Below are 24879 nucleotides of genomic sequence, written 5' to 3'. Positions count from 1 at the left end.
GCTTCATAAGTTTAGTCTGTCTTAAAGCTGCATAATATTCCATCGTAGGTATACGCCACAGTTTGTTTAGTCACTCGTCTGTTGATGAACATTTTGGCTGTTTCCATCTCTTTGCAATTGTAGATAATGCTGCTATAAACACTGGTGTGCAAATGTCCGTCTGTGTCTTTGCCCTTAAGTCCTTTGAGTAGATACTTAGCAGTGGTATTGCTGGGTCGTAAACCATTCTGCCATTCTATGTCTTTTGATTGGGAAATTCAGTCCATTAACTTTTAGTGTTATTACTGTTTGGATAATATTTTCCTCTACCATTTTGCCTTTTGTATTATATATATCATATCTGATTTTCCTTCTTTCTACACTTTACTCCATACCTCTCTCTTCTGTCTTTTCGTATCTGACTCTAGTGCTCCCTTTAGTATTTCTTGCAGAGCTGGTCTCTTGGTCACAAATTCTCTCAGTGACTTTTTGTCTATAAATGTTTTAATTTCTCCTTCATTTTTGAAGGACAATTTTGCTGGATATAGGAGTCTTGGTTGGCAGTTTTTCTCTTTTAGTAATTTAAATATATCATCCCACTGTCTTCTAGCTTCCATGGTTTCTGCTGAGAAATCTACACATAGTCTTATTGGGTTTCCCTTGTATGTGATGGATTGTTTTTCTCTTGCTGCTTTCAAGATCCTCTCTTTCTCTTTGACCTCTGACATTCTAACTAGTAAGTGTCTTGGAGAACGCCTATTTGGGTCTATTCTCTTTGGGGTGCGCTGCACTTCTTGGATCTGCAAATTTAGGTCTTTCATAAGAGTTGGGAAATTTTCAGTGATAATTTCTTCCATTAGTTTTTCTCCTCCTTTTCCCTTCTCTTCTCCTTCTGGGACACCCACAACACGTATATTTGTGCGCTTCATATTGTCATTCAGTTCCCTGATACCCTGCTCAAGTTTTTCCATTCTTTTCCCTGTAGTTTCTGTTTCTTTTTGGAATTCAGATGTTCCATCCTCCAGTTCACTAATTGTAGCTTCTGTCTCTTTAGATCTACCATTGTAGGTATCCATTGTTTTTTCCATTTTTTCTTCTTTGTCCTTCACTCCCATAAGTTCTGTGATTTGTTTTTTCAGATTTTCTATTTCCTCTTTTTGTTCAGCCTATGTCTTCTTCATGTCCTCCCTCAATTTATTGATTTGTTTTTTGAAGAGTTTTTCCATTTCTGTTCGTATATTCAGCATTAGTTGTCTCAGCTCCTGTATCTCATTTGAACTATTGGTTTGTTCCTTTGACTGGGCCATATCTTCAATTTTCCGAGCGTCATCCATTATTTTCTGCTGGTGTCTGGGCATTTGATCAGATTTCCCTGGGTGTGGGACCCAGCTGGTTGAAAGGTTTTTCTGTGAAATCTCTGGGCTCTGTTTTTTTTTCCTGCCCAGTAGGTGGCGCTCGTGGCGCTCGTCTGTCTACACGGCAGTCAGCCCGGGAAACCGCGCGTGGAGGCGGGGGTCGCTGGCCGCCGCGGCTTGGGAGAGTGCCGGTCCTAATTGCCCAGCTGGCCCGAAACGCCAAGCGTGACGGGAGGGCCCCGCTATCCAACATTCCCAGTCAGACCGGGGAGCCACGTGCGTGGAGGGGACCCCAGTCGCCAGCCGCCCCGGCCGGGAAAACGCGCGCCCCTCGGGTATCTCACCGCAGCAGATTCTCCCTGCCCGTTCAGCTGTTCCAGAATGGGGTACGCTGTCTTTTTGGTCTCTGTCGTGACTCGGGGAGCTGTTTCGTATTGTTTCTGTTTCTTTAGTTGCTTTTCTGGAGGAGGAACTAAGACCCGCGCGTCTTACTAAGCCGCCATCTTCTCCGGAGGTCCTCTACATTATTTTTAATAGTAATATTAGTGTTCTAATTATTAGTGGTAGTATTATCATCACTCCCCTTTTCCTAAATCCTGAGATGCACTGAGTTTAAATTTAATAAGTGTATTCCAGCTTTCCAATACCATGCATACACATGTAAGGATAACTTCATAATAATTTCAATAGATTTTTAAAATTCAGTCTTCAGTGGCAATTGCATGGAAAGGACATTAAAACTATAGGAAGAAATCGTGCTGACTTTTCAAGTCACACAGCACAGTGAACAATGATGGCTCATTAGAATTAGTTAACTCTAGAAGCTGCTAAAATAATTTAACATGCAAATCAAATGAGACTCAAGATGAAAAGTTTTGTCTTTGACTGAAAAGAATCACTGATTTCCTGACCTAATGACCGACTTTTGATTTTTTTAGAAACCTAACAGATGATGGAAATTTGCTGGAGAAACTGAAAGAACTGATAAGAACCATCACAGCAGAACAGGGAAATTTCTCTACAGCCTCATATTTGACTCAAGGCACTATCTCTTTCAGGGCGAGTCCTGTTTTTAATTTTCAAGAAGAAATAGACATTCAACTTAGTTATGAAATCTTTCAAAAAAATGTGAAACGAATAAAAATATAAATAAAATCACTTTGTAGGCTTTATTTCACAAGACATCAACGATGGAACCAACTTAATAAACCAAGATTAGGAACACAAATCCTTTATCAAAAATCAATTTTAATTAAGAGTGAAAGCCATTTTACATAATTTGTGCAGTATTAAGCAGGATATGAGAATTTGAATAAATCCAACCCACACGTCATCACGCAGATTGGGAACACACCCTACAAGAATTCAATTCCTGTGCCTCTTCTCTCTAAGCAATAGGCATGGAGAAACATCACCTTTAAGCTATCTTCACATTTCCAATTTCCTTGCTCTGACATTTTAAACACTCCTAATGTCAACTTTCTACACAAAATTTCCCACTAACACATCTACTTCAGAAAACTCTACACACTTAGATGTAGCCTAACCCTTTAACACAGTGTAATTAGGAGTCATTACATTTTCAAAAACTAATAATTCTAAGTATTTATTTTTAAAAAACCAGCCTACAACTACTGCTCTGGGAGGTTTGCTAGAATAACATTTCTAAACCGGCAATTAACGGGACAGCCTTGAGTAACCAATAATGGGGCATTTGTGCTAAGTCTCTAATATATGTCCTCTTACAAAGACACTGAAACCAAGACAAGGAAAGTATATTACCTTATTGTCCTCTAGGTTGATCACTTCTAAGAACTCGTGATTCTCTAAGCCTTGGAGGCTCGCAATCTGATTGTGGGACAGATCCAGGCTTTGTAGTGCTTTCAGGTCCTCCAAACCTGTGATCTTCTCAATGTGGTTATAACTCTAAAATTGATTTTTTAAAAAATACATTACTGTCTTCAAGTTTCTAGTAGGAAACGTTGTAATGACAAGCTTTCATTTTGGAATCTCCTCCAAATCTCTTGAAGTTAGTAAGCCCATTCTTGTTTTTTACCATACTGCCATCATTCACTTCCCTAAACATACATATATACACCCCCAAAAAGAAACCCCAGTTTTTCAGCTGGAAGACTCAGACTAGAATATGTTCTTTAAAGTTAAGCTGAGATGAGTGTTCAAATCAGCAGGCATGACAAAAGCTAAGTAATATAAGCTTTTAACATTAACATTGCATACCTAAAGCTTAATGACTAAAGCATAGTTCCATATTTAACTTTAGAAATATAAAATCAACAAAAATTTTTCATCACCATCACAATCAACCCCTTGAGTTTTGTAATTCCTACATATCCTTCATTTTCAGAAACAATCTAAATATAATTCCTTTATATCATGAGGGCTATAGTGGCCTCCAATGAACCATGCCTTCAAGTTTTCAGGCTCTACTGCTGTTCCCTCCTCTTGAATTTAGACTGGACCTATGACTTACTTAAATAAAAAAAAAAATGATGCAAATGTGGGAGCTGTAAGCCTAAGACTTATGAGGCCTAACAGCTGCTGCTTTTATGTTTTGGGAGCCCTGAGCTTCCATGTAAGAACTCCAGATACCTGTTGGAGAGACTTTGTGGAGAGGCCACATGAAGATAGGCCTTGAGACTAAATAAAGAGAAAAACCCAGCTACACCACAATCCCAGCTGAGTCCATTCCCAGACAATCTCTCTGCCAATGCAGAAAGACCAGTAGAATAATCACTAGTTGAATCCAACTCTGATCCCTAAATCATTAGCAAATAAAATGTTTATTTTTAAGGCCCCTCTCATTTTGGGTATTTCCAAACTAAGACTACTAAACATTTTAGTAGATACCCAAACTAAGTTCTTCAATAATTCATACATAAACACCTTGTATGATATGAGACAAACAATGAGAACAAAACAAGGAAGATTCAAGACTCAAATGCTACCCTCTTCCCCTACCTCCAAACGAATAAATAATAGGGATGACAATGATTTGTATTTTCTTGTATGTTTTCCAGTATCTCATACTTCCTTGAGTTCCTTAGCCTTGAAGCATAAGAACATGTCATGGTAAAACTAAACTTTGAATAAAGAATCATAATAAAGAGGGAATTTGGGGTTTCAGTTAATAACATCTTATTTTTCCCATACTTAAACTTCTATAACTTTTAATAAGCATTTTAAGAACTGAAAAGTTAAACAATATTGTTCTTCCATTTTTTTTTCCTGGTTCATGTTTCCTGGTACATTTAATAGCAAGAGCTCATTTTCATCCTATTTTTCATAAGATTTCACTTCAACAATGAGCAAAATTTGTTTTCACTAGTATAATTCTATGGCTTTTTAAAATATATTAATAGAATGTTGAGAAATTAGGGGTTCATTATGCTAGTCTCTTTATTTTTACATATGTTTGAAATTCCATAATAAAAAGGAAAAATTACTCATAACCCCACTTGCAAATTAAGTCAAATTTCCTACTGTTCAGAATTCAAAAAAAGTGTAACGGAAAAGGGAAAGAAAAACTACACTAAACATACTATCCATATTAATTTAACTTATTGAAATAAGACCTCAATATCCTATTCAAAATATGCCCATGTATCAATTTTATTTACAGTGCACTTCTTCCCAAAGAACTCTGAATTGTAGATAGACTATAACTCTTCTTTACAGTCTCTGATAGCTTTCAGTGTGGTAGATGCATGGGTACAGTGAGGCATAACAAAGCTTAATTAGATAGCCTATGATCATAAAAGTTATCAGAATTGAGAAATTTTCAGAATCAACAAATTTCTGGGTTGAAAGTCACTGAGTCAAACCCTTTACCCAATGTTAAAAAAACAATGCATCACTCCAATAAGTGGATATCCAGTTTCTGCTTAAATGGCTCCTCCTGCTTATTTTATAATGATTGGAGGCAGAGGAGGAAAGACTTTTAGAAACAGCCTATTTTCTTAAATAAACGAAATTAGAAATATTCTTAATCTGAAAATCTGGGAGTAAAAAACAAGCAACTCCTGCCAAGAAATGAATTTCAAAGTTTGGAATTCATTGTCATTATTTGCAAAAAAGCAGATCAACAGAACTATTTTTCCTTTACATTTGCAGTAAAAGTTGGTATCAGAGAACTAGTAATTGTTTTACATATGAGTTGCTCTTTTTCTCTAAATTGTAAAATGAATTATTTTCCATAGTAACTAAAGTAATTGGTTTTCTGCTTCAATGGATTAAAAATAAAAACAGTTGTAACAAATGTGAATCATTCTACTTGAGAGATTTTATTAAAATTTGGAAAATAAAAACCTTCTAGTCTCAAAAATTTTAAGGAAAAGGAATGATAGCATATTCTGTATTTTCTAGTTCATCTTAGGTGATAGGGGCAGGGAATGGGAACAATCAATTTAATCTATTTGTAGAAAAACATTAAGAATTTTATGCTTTCTCTACAAGCTACTTAAAATGGAACTGTCAACCTGACTTACTTATTTAATTGTTGAAGCAAACTCTTAGGATGAAAGTGATGTGTGTTATTATTCTTAATAATGGCTCAAATCTCATTCCCTTAAGCACACCCCCATATATCTTTCCACATATTCTCCACTTAAAGTTAATAGGAGTGCTAATACAGAGAATATATGTGAAGAAAAGAATATGGTTCTAACAAACCACAAAATGAATAATACATAACACCAATAATATTTCAAATTATCATTATTTTAAAATGCTACTTCTTTTATAATTCTTAAATTTTCAAACCAATTTACCAAATTCATTTTCATGCATGCTTTGCTAACCTTAGTGGGTGGAAACATGAAACTGCATATAAATTATTAAACCTTTTCAAGCCTTAGTTCCATCCTTAAGGAACAACAAGCCAGTACTATACCCTCACCTAACTCAAAGTAAAGAATGAAAGGTCTTGAAAAAGCACCTCAAGCTCCAGGCTAATTGAAAGAAAAATCAACACATAGCCACCTTGGGTTATCTATGACTAAATAAAACAGGAATAGCATATCGGATATGTCAAGAGTCTGGAGATAACCCAAAGACATCATTTCAAACAACAGTTTGAACATCCTTCCGTGGGATAGTTCACTTAAGAAATTAATAAACTACAAGCTTCACTGGATTAAAATTCTCCCTGCCCACCCTGTGATGGATATAAAGAATAGCAAAACCATGTAAAGGTAAGAAGTAGGAGGGAGGAAGAAAGGAAGAGAAAGAATCCTGAATAAACAATAAACTATGTCATCAGCCCTGAAATTAATGAGCTATTACACTGTTATTTCAAAAATACTATGTATAATCTTTTGGGCTGATAATCCTGCTGATTTTTTTTGTAAATGAACTCTTATTTTCCTTGAGTGATAGTTACAAAGCATGTCATATAAGTTTATTAAAAAGATGTTCTGAATGGGATAAATAAATTTAAACTTTCTGTTTATAAATATTCACTTGTAGCACAAATTTCTGATTTTCTAGAATGGAAGACTAACATATTAATATAAAAGGACTGTCAAAATTCAGAGCATAGAGAACATTTTGCGATTCATTTGAAAGCAATAATCAGCAATAAATATTATGCTTGAATGTGGCTGAACGTTATTTCTATCAATAAGACATTGCAAAATATAGACATAATAATTGATAAAATTATATCTTTCTTTCTCAGTGTAATAAGTCAATCTTTTAAAAAACTGAATTTGGATAGCAAATTAGAAAAAAATTTAATTTAACATGAACTATTAATAACACACAACCAAGAGATATGAAAACGAGCAAACAAAGCTGAAGATAACATTTCATTTAGAACTTGAAAAATTCTAAATAATCATAATTCATACATTTACTAAAACATTAACTACCACTTCTATAAAGAATAATAATTTTTTTAGACTTACCAGACAAAGTATTTTGATTGGTAACATGCTTAAGCCATGAATTGTTGTGATCTTGTTTTTGGCCAGGCTAAGGTGAGTTAGATTGATGCACAGCTCTAATCCTTTGATTTCTTCTATTTTGTTGCCTATATACCATGACTATGTTTAAGGAAAATGTTATTAAAAGATTTTGAAGGAAAAAGAATCAGTGCTAAATCATGAGAAAAAATCAGCTTAAATAAAGCTGTATTATGTGCCAACTATAGAATGAACATTAAATCTTAAAATATATTTTTTAGATAGAATATAAATTATATTAGCACCACTTAAAGCTGAGCGTTTTCATTTCCTAGGGTTCTTGAGCAAATACCATTTAATGGGTCAAGTTAAACAGTGGGAATTTATTTGCTCATGATTTTGAGAGTAAAAGAAAGTCAAATCAAGGCGTATTTAAAGCAATGCTTTCTTCTCAAATACTGTGGTGTCCTGGGGCTGGCTGTTGATGATCCTTGGCTCTTAGCTTGTCACATGGCAAGGCACATGGTGGCTCTCATGGTCACTGACTTCTCTTCTGGATTTCACTGATTTCAGCTTCTTGCTTCTGTGGCCTTCTTCCACTGTCTGAATTTCACTCTGCTTATTAAGGACTCCAGTAATAGCATTAAGACCCATCCAAATTGGGTGGGCCATACCTTTTAACTGAAGTAATGTCATGAAAAGGTCTTACTTACAATGGGTTCACACTCACAGGAATGAATTAAATTTAAGAGCATGCTTTCCTGGACTACATACAGCTTCCAGTTACCACACACCATCCTCAGGACCCAAAGACATGTTCTTTCTCCATGCAAAATACATTTATTCCATCTTAAAACCCCAAGAGCCTTAATTCATTTCAGAAACAATGTTAAGTACCAAGTCTCATTAAATCTGTTATAGGTGTGGTCTGTCCTGGGCACAATTTCCCTATGTGTGTGGATCTGTGAAACCTAGAGAACAAGTTGTCTGCTTCCAAAAATGGAAAGACAGGCATAGAAAAAATATTTTCATTCCGATAGGCAGAAATTACAAGGAAAACTGGGGACATGGGTCCCAAATAATTCTTAAATTCTGCAAAGTATATTCCATTAGATTTCAAGGTCTGAGAGTCATCTATGAATCAATGTTTCATCCTCCAGGTCTAATACAGCAGCCCCACCGTTCGCTCAGTGATGTTCATCACTCTCAAGTTCTGCCTCCCATGTGACATCAGAACTCAATTTTGTCAAGTTCTCTGCCACTTTAAAACAAGAATCACCTTTCCTCCAGTTTCCAATAACACATTCATCATTTCCATCTAAGACTTCATTGAAAGTGCCTTCAGCATCCATATTTCTACCAACAGTCTCTTCAAAGCAATCTAGGCCTTTTCTATTAAGCACTTCATAATTCTTTCAACCTCTATTCATTACTCACTTCTACATTTTTGGTATTTACAACAGAGGCACCTATTCTCCTGGTACAAAAATCTGTTTTATTTTCCTAGGCTGCTCAAGTAAATACCATTAAATGGGTCAAGTTAAACAATCAGAATTTATTTGCTCACGATTTTGAGGCTAAAAGAAAATCCAACTCAAGGTGTCATTAAGGCTATGTTTTCTTCCTGAAGATCATGGTAATCTGGGGTTGGCTGCTGGTGATCCTTGGCCCTTAGCTTGTCACCTGATGGAATCTCTCTCATAGTCTCTCACTTCTCTTCTGGGTTTCACTGATTTCAGCTTTCTGCTGCTGTGGCTTTCTTCCTCTGTCTGAATTTCACTCTGCTTATAAAATCCTAATCCAGTAATATGATCAAGACCCATCCTGACTGGTGGGCCACACCTTCTTAACTGAAGTAATATCATGAAAAGGTCCTACTTACAATGGATTCACACCCACAGGAATGAATTAAATTTAAGAATATGTTTTTATGGGGTCAATACAGCCTCAAACCACCACACTGTTATTTTATAAAGGCATAGCTTTTGGGTGTAGAGTTGCACTTGTATTTAAATGCAATTCTGTTTAACTTGTGAGGAAAGAAATATCACAGGGGTGATATATAGTTGCCTTCTTAGAAGTGTATGTTCCCTTGGTTACTTAATGGTCTCCATGAGAAACTCATGTGCTTTCCAATTGGCAAGACTTCTGAACATGGGGCACCCTGGAGAGGAATATGTACCAGGCTTTATCATCCCTGTGACCAGGTAACAGCCTCAGAGATGTTATCTGTAGCAAACAGATGGTCCAAAGACCAATAATCTATTATACAGAGCATCAGCACTTTCTTTCTATCTGTACTGGCTTCTTATCACCCTTTAAAATGAGTGAGATTTGAACACTGTCTGGATTTCCTAATTCATTGATTCAATTTTCATTCCTTGTTAAAATTTTAACTTCTCTTTTCCATCTTCATATTCATCTAAAACTGGAATCACAAAGTCACCAAATCCACTCACTTCTCTCTGTCCTCAATGTCTCTGGTCAGTTTCTAGGATCTAATATCATTTCTCCACCAAAGCTAAGTTTTCTTTCCCAAGTAGCTGATGATATCACATTCTCTCAGCCAGCTATGATTTTCTGGGCATTCAATCAATTGCCAAAACCTGGATTTTATTTTTCTTCAAAACATTTCATTAATTATTCTCTTCCTTTACATTCACTCCTCTGCCAATTTAGCTCATCTTTAGCACCAATGGATACCTCTAATATTGTATACTTCTTGCACTGAAGTCATTCTATACAGTGTAGTCAGGTTAATTTTTTCAAAATAATTATTGGATACTATGCTTCAATTAAAAAATTCTCACAGGATGAATTCTAAATTCCTCAAACTGGAATTTAAGGTCCTTCACAATAAACAAAACATACTTATCCAACATTTTCTCCCATTATAATCCAATGAAAATTCCCCATTTCTGACAGGTCAATCTTTACAATAGTTCTCAAATGTATCAAGAACATTCTTGGCAGTATACCTTCTTTTCAGGCTGCTTTCCTACACATCAGTTCTACTTTTTTTCTCTTTGTTTTTCTTTTTGAATGCTCACATTAAATCCACATTTTAAGCATTTATTCTTGACAGCTAACCCTCATTTTCTTATTACTTTTTAGTCACTCAAGTAACGACAAATGATAGACTGGGAGAAAATATTCACAACATAACCAATAGACAAAGATTACTATCTAGAATACATTAAGAATGACAATAAATCAATAGAAAAATACAAACTAATCCAACAAAAAATGAACAAAGAATATGTCCAGGGAATTCCCGAAAGAATAAATCTAAATGGCTAATAAACATATGAAAAGAAGTTGTACTTCATCTGTATTCAAGGGAATGCAAATAAGACAAGATGCCATTCTTAAGTCATCAGCTTGGCAAACATTTTAAAGTGCAATAAGGTTTCAAAAACAGATATTTTCACACTAATGGGTGAGCGCATTCATTACTATATAGCTAATTTGAGGCAACTTAGCAGTGTCCATTAAAATTCTACAAATGACATAGCAATTCCACTTCTTAGTATCTACTCCAGAAAAAACATTTTTAAAGGCTTTCTGATCAACTTCTAACCCACAGCTACATCTCCTTACCATTAATCATAGAATAATTTCCTCATATTATAATTCTTTGTAGCCAACATATTCTACTTACTATGTCCTAACCTCTCTGAATATATTTTTTCATTTGTAAAGTGAGGATAACATCAGATGGCCATGAACATCAAAAATCAGAGAATGGTGAAAAATTAAGAAAATGGGTGTTATATGAGCCGCACAAACCATAAAGTACCTCAGAATTACAAGGCACTATCATTATTAAATTATAAACACATGAGGCCAAGGTATCATATCTTCTATCTCTTATGTTGATGAACAATTGTATAACTAAACACAAATATGGAAGATACAAGGTTGGAATTGACTCTTGAAAGACCAATGACTGAGAAAGATGAGAAAATATTGCCAAGGTGAACAAGAAATTCCTAGGTTTTCCTCATTGGTTTCAGACTCAATCCTTGGGTTAAAGCATATGTTTAACATATTGTTAACAATCTTTCTCCTTTCTGCCCCATAGCTCTATTTGTTGCCAATATGAATTTTCAAGTTTACTTCCATAAAGCTCACTGACAGACTAGCCCTATATGTAGATATTTATGTTCACCAACACCACCCTCATTTCCTCTTCCATTTTCTTTGGATTGAGTAAATAATTATTCTGGAATGAGGACAACTCTTTGTAGATAAGGGTCATAAAGCAGGCTGAATGTGAAATATAGGAAATAGTAGATTAAACTATTTCATAGTTACAAATCAAATAAAATATCCTTGGAATAGGCATGCTTTGGTATCAACAATTAAGCAAGGAAAACTTCAAATGCCATCTATCTTAGTTTCACAGAGGTAGCAATAAAATGTAAGATCTATTTCAGGAGCAGTAATGCTGAGTAGCTCTGCTTTAAGCAAAGTGAAGACACTGTATGAATCATGCCAAAGAATAAAAGAGATGTTTCTGGGTAGCTAGGTCAGCAAGCATTCCCATGGGAAGCAGACAAGGATGAAAAAAACTAGAAAACAAACTATCAAGAGAGAATAGGAATTGAAAAGAAAGGTTTGTTTATTGTGCATACTGTAATTTTCCAAGACATTAGAGGCTAACCACAGTTCCCTTGGTACATCCAGCTTGCCTTCCAGCTTTGATGGTACAACAAGTCGTGTTTATGAAAATAGTATTGCGAGGATAAAAAGAAGGAAGCAGATGCCTCACTGCAAGCATCACCACGGCCTCTATAGAACCCACTGCTGCCACTCACAGTACTGAAACAAAGAAAGAGGAATTTGACTGAACATCTCTGTTGAGAACTATGTCCATTTTGGAAAAAATGCCCTCTCCTATTTTTCAACTCATCATTCCCTTTTAAATCAAGGAATTTCAGGCACTAGAAATTAATCAAACCCTCGAGTAAATGTGGTTAAGAGTACTTTTTAGTGGTAAAAAGCTTTTGTCCCCTCCTAATTACTTATACCAACAGCTGATGATACATCCTATCTGGCTATCTGCAATGACTAAAGCCAAAATGCAGGACTGGTTCAACAGTTTGCTTTCAGGAAAACCTTTATCTCCCTAATCTTCAGTTTTCTTATTTTAAAAACCTTCATAAAACTGTGTCTTGCCCTTCCTCCTAATACTTTGTCCTTTCATGGGTCTTGGGACTTTTCAGTAAGAAACAATCGGATAATCCTTTCAGGTATATTTCCTTTCTAAAAAATAGCTATCAAGGTATAATCTAGGAATGCTTAGAGTGTACAGTGATAGTGACTAAATGTACAAATTTAAAAATGTTTTTGCATGAAGAAGAACAAAGGAATGCCAATATCACAGGGCGTTGAAAATAGATGGTCATTCATATTTTAAAACTTCAAATTCTGTGTGAGACTAAAGCAAAAAATGTTTACTTGATACAAAATTTATGTTTTGACTAGTGCATTTCCTAATATAAATTATATGGACAGATTAATTGAACACCATCAGTACATGGAACCTTGACTAGGGCATAAGATTTTGTAGGCTTGCCCAGTGTGATGCCCTGATAAATCCAAGAATGATTTGAACAGTGAATAAAGAAGTATTCGTAAAGTCCCTTTGGGGGAATGGCAAGAAAGGGGGAAAATTCAAGTTCCCCATTTGAAGAATTCCTGATATTCTTGCAAGCAGTGGGGAAAACCAAATCAATAGACCAAGCCCTCAATCTTGGGGTTGTTCACGTGAAATTTATCCCCGCAAAGGACAGGCTAAGCCTACTTAAAGTTAGGCCTAAGAGTCACCCCCAGAGACCCTCTTTTGTTGCTCAGATATGGCCTATCTCTCTCTCAGCCAACATGGCAAGCAAACTCACCACCCTCCCCCTCTCTACGTGGCATGACTTACAAGGAAGTCATGTAAACCTCCTTGACAGCATGGGACAGAGAAATCCTAGAATGAGCTGGGACTCAACATCAATGGATTGAGAAAACCTTCTCAATCAAAAGGGGGAAGAAAGAAATGAGACAAAATAAGTGTCAGTGGCTAAGAGATTTCAAACAGAGTCGAGAGGCTATCCTGGAGGTTATTCTTATGCATTACATAGATATCCCATTTTTAGTTTAAGTTGTATTAAAGAGGCTAGAGGGAAGTGCCTGAAACTGTAGAGCTGTGTTCCAGTAGCCATGTTTCTTGAAGATGATTATATAATGATATAGCTTTCACAATGTGAACGTGTGATTGTGAAAACCTTGTGTATTATGATGCTTCTTTTATCTACGGTATGGACAGATGAGTAAAACATATGGATTAAAATTAAATACATAGTGGGGGAACAAATGTCAAAACTGAATAGATTGAAATACTAGTGATCAATGAAAGGGAGAGGCAAGGGTTATAGGTAGAAAAAATAGGGGAACTAAGCTTAAAATATATTGGGTAGATGGAAATACTAGTTAGCGGTCAATGAGAGGGAGGGGTCAGGGGTATGGTATATAAGAGTTTTTTCTTTTTCTTTTTATTTCTTTTTCTGGAGTGATGCAAATGTTCTAAAAAATGATCATGGTGATGAATATACAACTATGTGATATTGTGAGTCACCACTTATATATTCAGAATGGAATGTTCATATGTTAAGAACGTTCATGTTTGTATGTTGTTATGTTTTGTCAATAAAAAAAGAAATAAAAAATTTTAAAGCCAACTATCAAGAGAAAGAAAGAAAATTATCTTATTGCATTCCAGCTCTAAAGTTTTACAATTCTGTAGGTAAATCTTTTACAGTGGAAGTTAAGGTTCTTGTGAAGTTGAGTGGAGTAATCCTGTGGCATATAAGCATAACTTTACAACTAGGGGAGAGCCCAACCATATATTTTTACATTTTGGCAAAGCTGTCAGTAGTTGACAGTGCTTGACATGAATTATTCACTACTTCAGCATTCACACTTACTCATTTGTCTACAATCATAAAATATGGTTCGGGTATCAAGAAAACAGTTACTGAGAGATAAGCGGGAAATCCATCACAATTCCCTTAGTGCTGAAAGCCACAATGATGGCTTTAATCAAAACCAATCTTGAAAGATCTCTATCACCTCACCCATGAAAAATGTTCTTCTCTATAGGAGAGAATCTCTCTAAGAAATTAAACATGCGTACAGATGAAATGGCTATATGATAAAGTGGTAATTATTCAGTGAATTGCAACATAGGAAAAACAATGGAATTCAGATGACTAGTCTCATTTCATCTATTTACCAAATAATCTCAGGCAAATCACTGAACCTCCCTGATCCCAAGCTCCTCTTACATAAAATAAGAGGTCACACAAGATGATCTATAAATTTCTATAAGCCATTTTTTTTAACTCTGTGGTTCCATAATCATAAAACACCTTCCAAATAAACAGTTAGTTGACAGTTGCAGTTAAAGAATAAATTGCATTATTTCTGAAGAATAAATAAATGTACTTATCCTTGGTAATGTCTATCATCTTACAATTTAGAACAATCATAAATTAATCATCAGTTAACCACATGTGGAAAGATAAAACAGCACAAGATAAATTTAAAAACTGGTATCTTTTGAATTGTTAATAATTCATTCTGAGGTATTAATAATAAAATAATACAAAGACATTGTCAGTATTAATAGCTCAATTAACTACTTTGTTTTTATTTCAAATAATAATATTCAGGGTTTTAAAATGTTTTTAATGTACAGGTCCTGTATACAGGACCGAGTTAGGTTTAATATTTGATTCATCACTAGCCCCTGCATGGCTCACTTTTATTTATTATCAAAAATAAAATGAACATTCTTGAAACTGTGCCCCAGCCCAAGCAGAAGAACATCTGCTTAACATAAATCTACCTACCCACAACTCTCCCGTTGCATTCTTGGGACACCCTTTCAGAGAGAACTAGGCTGAATTTTCTCCTTCCTCTTGCCTTTAGTTTTAAACCTGAATTATTTAGTTTTATTAAGATTCATTCTCATTGCTGCATGTAGGTATATTTCATTTATTTTCATTGCTATATGATACTCTATTGTGTGGCTATACCATAACATATTTATGTTTTGTCAATGAACATTTGGGTCATTTCCAGATTTTTGCTCTTATAAACAGTGCCACTTGAACATTCTTAGATAAGCCTACAGGTACACAAACACTAAACTTTGCATATGTAGGAATGAAAGTGCCTGGGTCATAGGGTCTTTGGATGTTCAACTCTACAAGATAATAGTAAACTGTTTTCCCAGGTGGCTGAACTAATTTCCTACCCACAAGCAAAGTTTGAAGAGATCCTTTTGATCCACAAGTTTTCCAACACTTGGTATGTTTACATTTCTTAAATGTTGTCAACTGAATGAACGTAACACAATATCTCATAATGGTCTCAGGTTGCAGTTCCCTGAATACAGATGAGTTTGAGCATCTCTTCATATATTTATTAGCCTTCCCTGTGTCTTTTTCTGTAAAATTCCTTTTCACATCTTTTGTCCGTCTTCTTTTTTATCCAGGAACATGAATATATCTCTATTTAATTAGGTCTTTCATGCCCTTCATCAAAGTTTTGCCATGCTTTCCCCACAGGTCTTATTCATCTTTAAAGATATTAATTTTTATTTCTCATATAAATGGTGTCTTTTAAAAATGTGTTTTCTAATTGCTTGCTTCTAGTACAGAGAAATGCAATCAATTTCTATACATGGAACTCATATCCAGCCACCTTGTTAAACTCTCTAAACTCTCCCTGTAATTTCTAGTCATTTATTTCAAGTTCTTGGTTTATTTCCTGTAGATAATCATATCATCTGCAAATAATGACTGTTACTTTCTTCTTAATAATCTTTATACCTTTAATTTCTTTCTCTTGTTTTATGATACTGGCTAGAACCTTCAAAGTGATGGATAGAAGTGGTAATGGTGTATAGTCATGTCTTACTACTAATTCTAAAGAATATTTAGAACATGTTACCAATTAGGATAAAGTCCGCTTCTAATTTTTTTGTAGACATTCTTTATCAAGTTGAATAAATTCTCTACCATTACTTTACTAAGAGTTTTTATTGTGAATGAGCACTTGATTTTATCAAATGTTTTTCTATATCTATTTGGTTTCCATATCTATAACTACAGATAATTTGGTTTATTCTCTCTAATCTGTTAATATAGTTAATGACATTTACAGATTTTCTAACATTAAACCATCTTTACATTCCTGAGATAAACCCAACTTAGTCGCTGTCAGATCCAGTTTGCTAATATTTTGCCTAGGATTTTTACATCTATATCATCATGAAATCAGTCTGTCATTTACCTTCCTCTTGTCTAGTTTGGATATCAAAGTTACTTCATTTGAATGGATTGGGAATTTGCATTCTATTTTTAATAATAATTTTGAAATAATTTGACCAATATTGGAATGCCTGTTCATTGTAAATTTAGGTCTGAGGTTTCCTTTGTATGAAGATTTTAAATCCTGCTTTAATAGATACAGGATTGCTCAGGATTTCTATTTTAAAGTAAGCATTTTGGTGAGTAATCTTTTTCTAGAAATGTGTCCATTTTGTGTAAATTTTCAAATGTAATGGCAGGAAAGTTGTTAAAATTCTTCTATTATTTTTTAATTTAAATTAAAGCTTGTTAGTCTTTTCAAAAAACAGTCTCGCTCTTTCTCCGCCGGCCCGCCGCGCGGCGCCCACGCCCCGCAGCAGCCGACCCGCCCGCCCTCCTTCTCCCCTCTCTTTCTCCGCCGGCCCGCCGCGCGGCGCCCACGCCCCGCAGCAGCCGACCCGCCCGCCCTCCTTCTCCCCTCTTCCCCCTCCTGCTCCAGCGGCTCTCCAACCACCACGGTGCCCTCTTCCGCCTTCACCGGCTCCTCCGCCACCAGCCTCGACAGCCTTGCCGCCCTCACCATTCCTCCTCCAGAAGAGCTACTGGGGGAGTGGAGACAATACAGAGCAACTCCCGGAGCCACGACGGAGATCAAAGGGACAGCGTACCCCATCCTGGAACGGCTGACTGTCTGGGAGAACCAGCTCCGGTGAGAACACCGAGGGACGTGGGCTTTCCTGGGTGGGACGGCAAGCGGCCGGAGTCCCTCCCTTCCTCCTTCCCAGGCCAGCTGGCAGAATTGGGCAGGCGGTCCCCTCAGACCGCGGCGGCTGGCGTCCCCACCACGTGAGGCCCCCCGGACCAACTGAAAGAGTTGGGTCAGAAATCCCCAGACTGCGGAGAACGGTGACCAGGGGGTCCCTTCCAAACATGTGACTCCCCGGTCCGCCTGGGAACAGTGCACTCTCCCGGGCTGCGACAGCTGTTGCCCTTCTGCCACGCTTGGCGCCCTGAGCCGACTAGGAAATTTGGTCGGGCGCTCTCACGTGCTGCGGCGGCCAGCGACCCTCCCCGCGTTCGGACCCCCGGGCCGGCTGGCACTCTTCCAAGACGCTTCGGCTGCCAAACCTCCCCTACGGCGAGAGTTTTCCAGAGTTAAAGGACCCACAGCAACTTTTACTGGTGGATCCCATAGACAAACGTGTGCCACGAGCGCCACCTACTGGGCAGGATAAGAAAAACAGAACCCAGAGATTTCACAGAAAAATCTTACAACCTGTGGGGTCCAACACTCAGGGAAATCTGACTAAATGCCCAGATGCCAGCAGAAGATAATGGATCACGCTCAGAAAATTGAAAATATGGCCCAGTCAAAGGAACAAACCAATAGTTCAAATGAGATACAGGAGCTGAAACAACTAATGCTGAATATACGAACAGAAATGGAAAACCTCTTCAAAAACGAAATCGATAAATTGAGGGAGGACATGAAGAAGACATGGGCTGAACATGAAGAAGAAATAGAAAAACTGAAAAAACAAATCACAGAGCTTATGGAAGTGAAGGATAAAGTAGAAAAGATGGAAAAAACAATGGATACCTACAATGATAGATTTAAAGAGACAGAAGATAGAATTAGTGATTTGGAGGATACAACATCTGAATTCCAAAAAGAAACAGAAACTATAGGGAAAAGAATGGAAAAATTCGAACAGGATATCAGGGAACTCAAGGACAATATGAACCGCACAAATATACAGGTTGTGGGTGTCCCAGAAAGAGAAGAGAAGGGAAAAGGAGGAGAAAAACTAATGGAAGAAATTATCACTGAAAATTTCCCAACTCTTATGAAAGACCTAAAATTACAGATCCAAGAAGTGCAGCACACCCCGAAGAGATTAGACCCAAATAGACGTTCCCCAAGACACTTATTAGTTAGAATGTCAGAGGTCGAAGAGAAAGAGAGGATCTTGAAAGCAGCGAGAGAGAAGCAATCCATCACATACAAGGGAAACCCAATAAGACTATGCGTAGATTTCTCAGCAGAAACCATGGAAGCTAGAAGACAGTGGGATGATATATTTAAGTTACTAAAAGAGAAAAACTGCCAACCAAGACTCCTATATCCAGCAAAATTGTCCTTCAAAAATGAGGGAGAAATTAAAACATTCTCAGACAAAAAGTCACTGAGAGAATTTGTGACCAAGAGACCAGCTCTGCAAGAAATACTAAAGGGAGCACTAGAGTCAGATACAAAAAGACAGAAGAGAGAGATATGGAGAAGAGTGTAGAAAGAAGGAAAGTCAGATATGATACATATAATACAAAAGACAAAATGGTAGAGGAAAATATTATCCAAACAGTAATAACTCTAAATGTTAATGGACTGAAATCCCCAATCAAAAGACATAGACTGGCAGAATGGATTAAAAAACAGGATCCTTCTATATGCTGTCTACAGGAAACGCATCTTAGACCCAAAGATAAATATAGGTTGAAAGTGAAAGGTTGGGAAAAGATATTTCACGCAAATAACAACCAGAAAATAGCAGGAGTGGCTATACTAATATCCAACAAATTAGACTTCAAATGTAAAACAGTTAAAAGAGACAAAGAAGGACACTATCTACTAATAAAAGGAACAATTAAACAAGAAGACATAACAATCATAAATATTTATGCACCGAACCAGAATGCCCCAAAATACGTGAAGAATACACTGCAAACACTGAAAAGGGAAATAGACACATATACCATAATAGTTGGAGACTTCAATTCACCACTTTCATCAATGGACAGAACATCTAGACAGAGGATCAATAAAGAAATAGAGAATCTGAATATTACTATAAATGAGCTAGACTTAACAGACGTCTATAGGACATTACATTTCACAACAGCAGGATACACCTTTTTTTCAAGTGCTCATGGATCATTCTCAAAGATAGACCATATGCTGGGTCACAAAGCAAGTCTGAACAAATTTAAAAAGATTGAAATCATACACAACACTTTCTTGGATCATAAAGGAATGAAGTTGGAAATAAACAATAGGCAGAGTGCCAGAAAATTCACAAATACATGGAGGCTCAACAACACACTCTTAAACAACAAGTGGGTCAAAGAAGAAATTGCAAGAGAAATTAGTAAATACCTCGAGGCGAATGAAAATGAAAACACAACATATCAAAACTTATGGGATGCAGCAAAGGCAGTGCTAAGAGGGAAATTTATTGCCCTAAATGCCTATATCAGAAAAGAAGAAAAGGCAAAAATGCAGGAATTAACTGTCCACTTGGAAGAACTGGAGAAAGAACAGCAAACCAATCCCAAAGCAAGCAAAAGGAAAGAAATAACAAAGATTAGAGCAGAAATAAATGACATTGAAAACATGAAAACAATAGAAAAAATCAATAAGACCAGAAGTTGGTTCTATGAGAAAATCAATAAGATTGATGGGCCCTTAGCAAGATTGACAAAAAGAAGAAGAGAGAGGATGCAAATAAATAAGATCAGAAATAGAAGAGGAGACATAACCACTGACCTCACAGAAATAAAGGAGGTAATAACAGGATACTATGAACAACTTTACGCTAATAAATACAACAATTTAGATGAAATGGATGGGTTCCTGGAAAGACATGAACAACCAACTTTGACTCAAGAAGAAATAGATGACCTCAACAAACCAATCACAAGTAAAGAGATTGAATTAGTCATTCAAAAGCTCCCTAAAAAGAAAAGTCCAGGACCAGATGGCTTCACATGTGAATTCTATCAAACATTCCAGAAGGAATTAGTACCAACTCTCCTCAAACTCTTCAAAATAATCAAAGTGGAGGGAAAACTACCTAATTCATTCTATGAAGCCAACATCACCCTCATACCAAAACCAGGCAAAGATATTACAAAAAAAGAAAACTATACACCAATCTCTCTAATGAATATAGATGCAAAAATCCTCAATAAAATTCTGGCAAATCGTATCCAACAACACATTAAAAGAATTATACATCATGACCAAGTAGGATTCATCCCAGGTATGCAAGGATGGTTCAACATAAGAAAATCAATTAATGTAATACACCACATCAACAAATCAAAGCAGAAAAATCACATGATCATCTCAATTGATGCAGAGAAGGCATTTGACAAGATTCAACATCCTTTCCTGTTGAAAACACTTCAAAAGATAGGAATACAAGGGAACTTCCTTAAAATGATAGAGGGAATACATGAAAAACCCACAGCTAATATCATCCTCAATGGGGAAAAATTGAAAACTTTCCCCCTAAGAGCAGGAACAAGACAAGGATGTCCACTATCACCACTATTATTCAACATTGTGTTAGAAGTTCTAGCCAAAGCAATTAGACAAGAAAAAGAAATACAAGGCATCAAAATTGGAAAGGAAGAAGTAAAACTATCACTGTTTGCAGACGATATGATACTATACATCGAAAATCCGGAAAAATCCACAGCAAAACTACTAGAGCTAATAAATGAGTACAGCAAAGTAGCAGGCTACAAGATCAACATTCAAAAATCTGTAGCTTTTCTATACACTAGTAATGAACAAGCTGAGGGGGAAATCAAGAAACGAATCCCATTTACAATCGCAACTAAAAGAATAAAATACCTAGGAATAAATTTAACCAAAGAGACAAAAAACCTATATAAAGAAAACTACAAAAAACTGCTAAAAGAAATCACAGAAGACCTAAATAGATGGAAGGGCATACCGTGTTCATGGATTGGAAGACTAAATACAATTAAGATGTCAATCCTACCTAAACTGATCTACAGATTCAATGCAATACCAATCAAAATCCCAACAACTTATTTTTCAGAATTAGAAAAACCAATAAGCAAATTTATCTGGAAGGGCAGGGTGCCCCGAATTGCTAAAAACATCTTGAGGAAAAAAAACGAAGCTGGTGGTCTCGCGATGCCGGACTTTAAGGCATATTATGAAGCCACAGTGGTCAAAACAGCATGGTATTGGCATAAAGATAGATATATCGACCAATGGAATCGAATAGAGTGCTCAGATATAGACCCTCTCATCTATGGACATTTGATCTTTGATAAGGCAGTCAAGCCAACTCACCTGGGACAGAACAGTCTCTTCAATAAATGGTGCCTAGAGAACTGGATATCCATATGTAAAAGACTGAAAGAAGACCCGCATCTCACACCTTATACAAAAGTTAACTCAAAATGGATCAAAGATCTAAACATTAGGTCTAAGACCATAAAACAGTTAGAAGAAAATGTAGGGAGATATCTTATGAATCTTACAACTGGAGGTGGTTTTATGGACCTTAAACCTAAAGCAAGAGCACTGAAGAAAGAAATAAATAAATGGGAGCTCCTCAAAATTAAACACTTTTGTGCATCAAAGAACTTCATCAAGAAAGTAGAAAGACAGCCTACACAATGGGAGATAATATTTGGAAATGACATATCAGATAAAGGTCTAGTATCCAGAATATATAAAGAGATTGTTCAACTCAACAACAAAAAGACAGCCAACCCAATTACAAAATGGGAAAAAGACTTGAGCAGACACCTACCAGAGGAGGAAATACGGATGGCCAAGAGGCACATGAAGAAATGCTCAATGTCCCTGGCCATTAGAGAAATGCAAATTAAAACCACAATGAGATATCATCTCACACCCACCAGAATGGCCATTATCAACAAAACAGAAAATGACAAGTGCTGGAGAGGATGCGGAGAAAGAGGCACACTTATCCACTGTTGGTGGGAATGTCAAATGGTGCAACCACTGTGGAAGGCAGTTTGGCAGTTCCTCAAAAAGCTGAATATAGAATTGTCATACAACCCAGCAATACCATTGCTAGGTATCTACTCAAAGGACTTAAGGGCAAAGACACAAACGGACATTTGCACACCAATGTTTATAGCAGCGTTATTTACAATTGCAAAGAGATGGATACAGCCAAAATGTCCATCAACAGAAGAATGGCTAAATAAACTGTGGTATATACATACGATGGAATATTATGCAGCTTTAAGACAAGATAAACTTATGAACCATGTAATAACATGGATGAACCTAGAGAATATTATGCTGAGTGAGTCCAGCCAAAAACTAAAGGACAAGTACTATATGTTCCCACTGATGTGAACAGACATTCGAGAATAAACTTGAAATATGTCATTGGTAACAGAGTCCAGCAGGAGTTAGAAACAGGGTAAGATAATGGGTAATTGGAGCAGAAGGGATACAGACTGTGCAACAGGACTAGATACAAAAACTCAAAAATGGACAGCACAATAATACCTAATTGTAAAGTAATCGTGTTAAAACACTGAATGAAGCTGCATCTGAGCTATAGGGCTTTTTTGTTGTTGTTTTTTACTATTATTACTACTTTTATTTCTTTTCTCTATATTAACATTTTATATCTTTTTCTGTTGTGTTGCTAGTTCCTCTAAACCGATGCAAATGTACTAAGAAAAGATGATCATGCATCTATGTGATGATGTTAAGAATTACTGAGTGCATATGTAGAATGGTATGATTTCCAAATGTTGCGTTAATTTCTTTTTTTTTCTTTCTTTCCGTTAATAAAAAATAAAAAAATTAAAATTAAAATTAAAAAAAAAAAAAAACAGTCTCATCTAGTGTTTTCCCCACAAAAGAAAACATAGTCTTGCCAAAGACATTTTTGCCTTCAGATGTTCAGAAAAACTTGTCAAGCTTCATTTTCTGCATCATGCACAATATGATATGCTTGAATAGCACAAAGGGGGGTGGGGGTGGCTTATGTAGTACCTGTTTAGAAACCAGCCTACTGAGTTTTTAAAACTGTAAGGTATCTAAAACTTTATTTCATTAATAGTTTATGAAAAGTACTTTGTTTTGGCTACTTGTCTTCTTTCCTTTTTTTTAAACACAGGTGAGGAATGGTGCCATATTACATTCCAATTATGTTCTCATGTTCTGAATTTCACTTGGTTCTGATACAATGATTGCAGTTTGTTATACTTCAAAGAGAAGACGCCATTGCTGCATAAAATATCAAGAAAAAAACCTAATTCCTTCCTTCATGATATTTGACATCTACAAAGTCATCATGGTTTAGTTGTTTACATTGAAAGATAAAATTATATATAAATTATGATTCTTGCATTAGAAATGTTTGAACTGCATCTCCTGTTTTGAGTCCAAAGTACTGAAGTTTGGTTGGTTGGTTTGTTCTCATTGGCAGTTTTGTTCAGTGCACAGAAGAATATTCCCATTCATCGTACCGTGAGTCATCAGAAGGGACTCCGGATGCTCAATCCCTTCTGGCTCTTAGGAGTTTAAAGGGGCAGCTGACTTTTAGAGCAGTGCTTCTCAAGGTTTAATGTGCACATAAATTGCTTAGAGGGCTTGTTAAAATGCAATTTCTGATTTACTAGGTCTGGGAGTAGAGCCCAAGAACCTGCAATTCCAAGAAGCTGCAGGTGATGCTGACGCTGCTGGTCCTTCTTGAGCAGCACTCTCCTAGATGGCCTGAGAGTGTTTCTGACTAGGAGATTTCTGGACCACCTGACTTCTGGCCAAAGACACTCTGTCCCTTCATCATCAAAACAAATCTATTAGGTTACATTCAGGAGAACTTAAACATTTCAAGAGCACCATCTGTATATCCACTAATTGCTCATTTTCATATGAAACTTCTAAAAGGAATGGTGCTATGACCTAAACTTTCCATCATGAATGAAAAAGGTTTTCTTCTACAAGATATGTCTTCAAGAAAACAGACCTGCTGATCCTCCTCCATCTCGCCTTGTTATAAAGGTAGTGTACTAACTGCTGCCACATCCCTGGAATGAGGCACCTAGGGACTATCAATTCATTTTCCACCCTGACTCCTTCAAAATCCTCAGGCAGTGGGTGGGCCACGATGGCTCAGCAGGCAAGGACGCTTGCCTGCCATGCCAGAGGACCCAGGTTCGTTTCCGGTGCCTGCCCATGTTAAAAAAAAAAAATCCTCAGGCTGACAAAAAGATAGTTACAGAGAAAGATAAGGAGCTGTTCCCTTTATCACCCAGAGAATACCAGAGTCTCTGGTGTAAAACAAGAGACTTAAGCTCATTAAAGTCACCAATCCCTTTTTAACCCTTTAGGCTCCAGAAACTGGAACACACTAACTTTAGAGTAGGGGCTCTGTGTGCAGATGTGTTATTGAAGTTGGCTAAAGATCAAAAGTTTTCTGTTTTTTTTTTAAATGAAAGCAT

At 36.5% G+C, this 24879-nt stretch overlaps 1 protein-coding gene across 4 annotated transcripts in view; it reads right to left on the bottom strand.

The window, feature by feature from the left end:
- The window catches only part of LRGUK (leucine rich repeats and guanylate kinase domain containing), a 184240-nt gene that overhangs the window by 142770 nt on the left and 16591 nt on the right, over nt 1-24879 (bottom strand). For all 4 annotated transcript variants that reach the window (XM_077137026.1, XM_077136937.1, XM_077136857.1 and 1 more), the window contains exons 6-7: nt 7259-7383; nt 3117-3260 (exon numbers count right to left, since the gene is read on the bottom strand). In XM_077137026.1, the coding sequence (XP_076993141.1) occupies nt 3117-3260; nt 7259-7383 (269 nt within the window). The remainder of the gene's footprint in view (nt 1-3116; nt 3261-7258; nt 7384-24879) is intronic.

The sequence above is a fragment of the Tamandua tetradactyla genome, chromosome 1, assembly GCF_023851605.1.
Source record: "Tamandua tetradactyla isolate mTamTet1 chromosome 1, mTamTet1.pri, whole genome shotgun sequence".
NCBI lineage: Eukaryota > Metazoa > Chordata > Mammalia > Pilosa > Myrmecophagidae > Tamandua > Tamandua tetradactyla.
The sequence above is the reverse complement of the archived record's forward strand: the minus strand, read 5'-3'. Positions and strand labels throughout refer to the sequence as shown.